This window comes from Tachysurus fulvidraco, chromosome 1 (assembly GCF_022655615.1).
Source record: "Tachysurus fulvidraco isolate hzauxx_2018 chromosome 1, HZAU_PFXX_2.0, whole genome shotgun sequence".
Lineage (NCBI taxonomy): Eukaryota > Metazoa > Chordata > Actinopteri > Siluriformes > Bagridae > Tachysurus > Tachysurus fulvidraco.
The window spans coordinates 9,875,855-9,881,781 of NC_062518.1; the positions used below are offsets into that span (position 1 = coordinate 9,875,855).

The window sequence follows — 5,927 nt, forward strand, 5'->3', positions numbered from 1 at the left end:
TCCTGCGTTCAAGGTAAGAGCAACTCTAATTGTTGATCTTGTGTTTTCAATAATAACCCGTGCAAACAAGGACACATCCTTTAGTGGGATTGTGGAAGGGTTTCCTACGCAATCCGAAAACAAGTGTCACTAGAGGATACGTATGTCAGTATAAATTACTTCACACCTGATATGTCACTTTAATAGTCACAGAAAATACACTCCACGTACCTGTTCATTGTAAAGTCGCTATCCTAGCTGACAATACCAAACCTTACTACTGAGTATAACTATATGCTGGTTTTGATCCTGTTGGTGTAGCTCAATGATTCTCAAACTTATTAAAACAGGAAAAATAGGAAATTTAATTTAAAATAGGAAACTAACTCCCTCTATAACATAAACTAACTACTCAAATATTATGCAATAATCAACAGTAATCCTGCATTTGCAGTTTAATGGATACTGAATTAAAAAATCTTTAGTTTTAGGATGAGAAACCATATTGACACATTTTCTACATATAGCAGTATTTGTTGATGGAGTTGCTTACGTTCACAGATGTTACTTGGTGGAGGTTGTTCCTGTCAGCAGATTTGTAATAGTATGTTTATGGTAATTGGAGCTTCCTAAAGGTTTGTTTTCTCTTTCTGCAAGGGGGGGGGGGGGGGGCTGAGAGAGAAGAGAAACATGCATATGTTTTCTATGGTCATCTGTGGTATAATGGTAATAATTGAAGTTTTGGGACAATTAAAAGGATTCTTTATTTTAACTTCACCTACTTCCCTTCACCTTCAGCAAGTTTAACACAGACATGTACAAAAATGGTTCTGGACTGCTCAGCTCTCTCTTGTCTGTTAGAGGGTATGCCTTCTTTTCATTCACACCTCATTGATTCTTGAACACAGCCCCACTACCACAGTCTCTGTTTTTTATTTTATTTTTTTTTTTTTTTGTGAAGTCTTTTTATTGCAAACAAAGTCAAATAACAATACAGAATCCCATTTTAGTTTTACATGAAAATACAACAATAACAATAATGGAAAGAAAGTAAAAGAAAAAGAAAAGAACAACTCAGGTGGCATTGTGCGTTAGAGCATCTGTCACATTTGTCCTCGACATCTGGGTAAATTTGAGACAATCTATATTTAGAAAAATGCACAGTTGTGACTTTAAACTGTATTCACAACACTATCCCACCACACGTCCCCAGGCTGAAGTCCCAGATCTCCCTCCCAAGCCGCCATTGTTTTGGAGGTAGTTTGGTCACAGAAATCCAGAATATGTTTATAGATCTCAGAAACAGCACCTTTTCCTTGTGATTTATACGTCAGCAAACCTTCCCAGTGTTGGAGAGGTGGCGCTGTTGGAAAGCCAGAAAAACATTTTTGAAAAAAATGCCTAACTTGAAAATATCTAAAGAGGTGGCTGGCAGGTAGCCCATATAATGACGACAAATTAGCAAAACTGTGAAAAACTTCTCAGAGTATAAGTCAAGAAAACAGTGTACACCTTTGCTATACCACACTGAGAAAAAAGAATCCAGACACGAAGGGGGAAAAAGATGATACTTAACGGATCTAAAGGAGAAGCAGTTACAAACTAGAAATGTTTCCCAAATTGATACCAGATTTTTAGAGTATTAAACACAAGAGAACTTTTAACATACAAAGAAATTTTAATTGGAAGAGAAGAGTATATAAGAGCAGGTATAGAGGATGAGGACGAACATGACTGGGCTTCTAACTTACACCATGCTAAATGAGGTGACTCAACCCAGCACCATATCTTATGGATGTGTGCTGCCCAGTAATAGAACTGAAAATTTGGTATTGCCAGACCACCGCTAGACTTACATCTCTGGAGTAATGACTTACACTGGACATCCACCAGACCAAATGAAAGCATTAATCGTTTTATCTAATAAGTCAAAGAAATGTTTAGGTAAGAACAATGGGATTGTTAGAAATAAAAAAAGAAATTTAGGCAGAACATTCATTTTATATCATTAATCTTCCCAATCAGAGACAAAGGCAGACTATTCCATCTCTGAAGGTCAGACTTCATTTTAGTTATGAGTGGAGTAAAGTTTGCAGAAAAAAGACCTGAGAATTTACGAGTCACATTAATACCAAGATATCTAAATCCAGCGGGACTGATTTTGAAGGGCATGTCAGGAGCTTAAGTTGGATAACATTCACTCTTCTGAAAATTTAATTTATATCCAGAAAAGGAGCTGAATGTATCAAGAGTAGACAAGATACCAGGCAGACCAGATACAGGGTCAGATACATAGAGCAACAGATCATCTGCATACAACGATAGTCTGTGTTTGATGCCGTTCCTAGTGACGCCTTTAAATAAAGTAGAGGATCGGAATGAAATGGCCAATGGTTCAATGGCCAAGGCAAATAAAGATGGAGAGAAAGGGCAGCCCTGATGTGTCCCACGTTTTAATGGGAAATACTCTGAACGCACATTGTTTGTCTGAATGCTGGCTTGAGGCGATGTATAAAGTAATTTCACCCAACTAATAAATTTATTACCAAAACCAAATTTTTTAATACAGCGAATAAATACTCCCACTCTACCCTATCAAATGCTTTTTCGGCATCCATTGAAATCAAAATCTCAGGTACCGTCTCGGAATATACTGTATGAATAATATTTAAAAGAGTGTGAGTATTAAAAAATAAATGACGTCGCTTAATAAAACCATTTTGCTCCTCAGAAACAATGCTGGGCAACACTCTCTCTAAGCACAGAGCTATAGTTTTTGCCAGAACTTTAACATCAGCATTTAACAAAGATAGAGGCCTATAGGAACCACACAAAGTCGGATCTTTGTCACTCTTCAAAAGAAGAGCTATCGAAGCTTGGGTCATAGTAGTTGGGAGCAAACCATTTTCCAAGGATTCATTAAACACTGTCTCTGTTTGATCAGAGCAACACAAGTCAATCTCATGAATACAGAATAGGCACTTAGTGCTCTCCTCCAAGCATGTTCATCAATCTTTGGTGTCACATGAGCAGCAGGTTGAAGAGATTCATGAGACTATGAGAAAAGATTCATTGGCACATGCCATAGTACAAAATACTTATTTGTACCTAAGTATTATGAAGAATTTTAAACTGAGCAAAAATGTAATTCATGTATTCATGTAAAAATAAATTTCCACACAATGTTTATTGTTGTCATTTCATTCTTAGTTCCTAAAACTAATATGTTTATAAGTGAAGTGGATGCAGATTTTTGTCCCCTACAGATCTGTGACATATAGCAACTGTTGCAATAGTTTTACTTATAAAAAACCCATTAAACAAACCTGAGAGGCGGGGCATGTGGGTTTATTGCCCAGCCTTGGGGGCAGGACATATCTGATTATATAGATAGCTTTGGTAAGAGCACAACTGCTGTCCAGGTTCCTCAATCGTCAGTATTGCAGTGTGATCGAGACACTGTCTCAGGACCATGGAGAACTCAGGGATCGTGATCGGAGTGCTGCTCATCACTCTGTCTTTCATCATGTGCAAGGGACAACATTTACCTGAGACATCTGCAGAGGACTTGCAGAACTCTGACATCAATCCTGACAAGGAGATGGTATGTACAAATCATTTGTATTTCACCAGCAGCTTAAAATGCTTAAAAAGAGCTTAAAATTATCAATAAATTAGCGGCTTATATATAAGGTAGTCTGGGTCTTAGAATTACAGATTAATTAGCAATGGTATGTTAATAGATTAGAAGTATACATTATGTTAATAGATTAGAATACATTCATTAACAACTAATTACTTTAGTGTTACAGTTTCAGATCGTTTTTGTTCACCCAGACACCGCTCATTTACTGGATATGATACACCGCAGATTAATTAGGAGGAGCTGAATAGACTGCACTGGGAATAAAATGAAGGGATGTTTTCTCCTTTGCACAGGTTGAAGAGATGGAGGAACTCCTGTCAAGGCTTCAGAACAGAATTCTTTCAACAGAAAAACGCGGCATTCCAGCAGCAAGTTCTTCTTCCTTTTCTCCTCCTTCATCTTAGAATCTTTACTTTAGTGTAATGCATTTGACTATAAAAATTTAAGGTTATTAAATATGTTTTACTAAAATAGACAATAAACATTGAACAATGTACAGTAGACTCTTACAGTGAATGAGACATCAGATTAATTATTATTCATAACTGTGTGGTGTCAAATGACCTAATTGTGGCTCTTATTATTCATAAATATGTGGCTTTAAATTAGTTGGGAAGCGTTGGACTGATCAGAAGGTCATTGCTGTCAATTGCTCAGCTGCGTAAATAAGATAAATATAAGTCTCTCTGGATAAAAGTGTTTGCCAAATGCAGTAAAAATTTAATTTATTGTACTACAAAAAATATATATATTTTATCAAACATTACCTAGACTATTTTAATACTTGTATTTTTGTTTTCTTCTTTACATAAACCTGTCTTGCATGTAATGTATCTGTTTAAAGAGATATAGATTTTGCATCCTGTTTTTCTTTTTTGTTATTTGCTTTTACAATAATCAATATAATATCTTAATCTTATTTTCTTTGTGTATAGAATAAATAAGCTTGTTTCCTTTTGTGTCTATTTTAAAGTACTCATATTAAGAAATATGTGAGTGTAGTAACAAAGAATTGCATGTGTTTTTTTATTTTCTTAGTGTGCATTCGGCTCCCGCTGCGCGATGAGGTTTGGTCCTCGCTTTGGGCAGCTGTGTGAATGTAGCCGAGGCTCCTATTGCAACTCGTACCTGCTAAAGTGCATCTGAGACATCAACAGGAGGAGATCTATCCTGATCTCTTGTTTTAACATTTCCATAAACATGACCACTTACTCAGACACAAAAATGCGTTACTTAAAAAAAAAATGCAAATAAGTGTGTAATTCTGTATGATTTATGCCCTTACCGAGCTAGTGAAGCATGTAATTTATATACCAAATATTGCTTCCCAATAGTTCGTGAATATTTTCAGTAACATTTTCTGTATCTTAACACTACAGCTTCATGCACCATAAACAATATTACTTTGTGACAAGACCTGAATTTCTTGCATGTTGTGTGTTTTAATGTTTGCAGTTGTGTAGCTGTTGTTCCTGTACAATCTTAATCGATGCATAACATGTAATGACTCATGCAGTACATTAAATTGCACAATTAACCCATGCTCTTATTGAACAAACTTCTGTAAGTGTTTAATGCTTTGCTGTGTTGATCTGTTCTTGTTTTTTTTAACCATTTATTCTTACTGGATGTGTAAAAGGATGTTCTACCAGCTTGTCTGCATCATTATTAATGCATGGGAAAACCTATTATTCCCCTAAAGACACTATTGACTATTAGCTGCTGAAACAACAATTATTTGCCTCAGGAAATATTCTGAATGCATAGTTAGCACAGATAGTGCAGTACATACTGTAGATGCCAAAGATCAGCAGACCAAGACCAATTAACTCTACACAGCTGCTTTGGGAATCTAGAAACATGAAAAATAAGCATTCAGAATGGGAAAAACTTGACATTACTAATCACTGACCATTGAGTACGTGTAGCAAATCTTTATGAGTCAATAAACGTACAAATTACTTCTTCATTTGTCTTCAGTGAGCAATAAAAACTAATCAATACAGTACTGACTCTTTCTAGAAGAATCTGAGAATGATGCATGTTGGACGTTAAGGTTTATGCTTCTTTCCAGTCCTTAATGTTTATCGCTATGAACCCCAATGGCATTGATTTAAAGTGTATAATTGTACACTTTCTCACCACACACCAATTAGTGAGGATCAGCAACATTAATGATGAAACAAGCAATCTGCACCAAATTAAACCATACATCACACAGTAGCAGGTACTTGAATGAAAAGATTCATATCAGCTATGTTAGAGGCTGCTGATGTGTTGTTTGGGTGCAAGTTGAGTTTCT

The 5,927-nt window shown here is 35.9% G+C and overlaps 1 protein-coding gene across 1 annotated transcript; it reads left to right on the forward strand.

The window, feature by feature from the left end:
* Window positions 1-1,003: 1,003 nt before the first annotated feature.
* Window positions 1,004-5,594, forward strand: cartl (cocaine- and amphetamine-regulated transcript-like). Its single transcript, XM_027136921.2, has 3 exons — window positions 1,004-3,583; window positions 3,919-3,993; window positions 4,664-5,594. The coding sequence occupies exons 1-3, from the start codon at window positions 3,452-3,454 to the stop codon at window positions 4,769-4,771; spliced, it is 315 nt and encodes a 104-aa protein (XP_026992722.1). The 5' UTR covers window positions 1,004-3,451; the 3' UTR covers window positions 4,772-5,594.
* The last annotated feature ends 333 nt before the right edge of the window (window positions 5,595-5,927 follow it).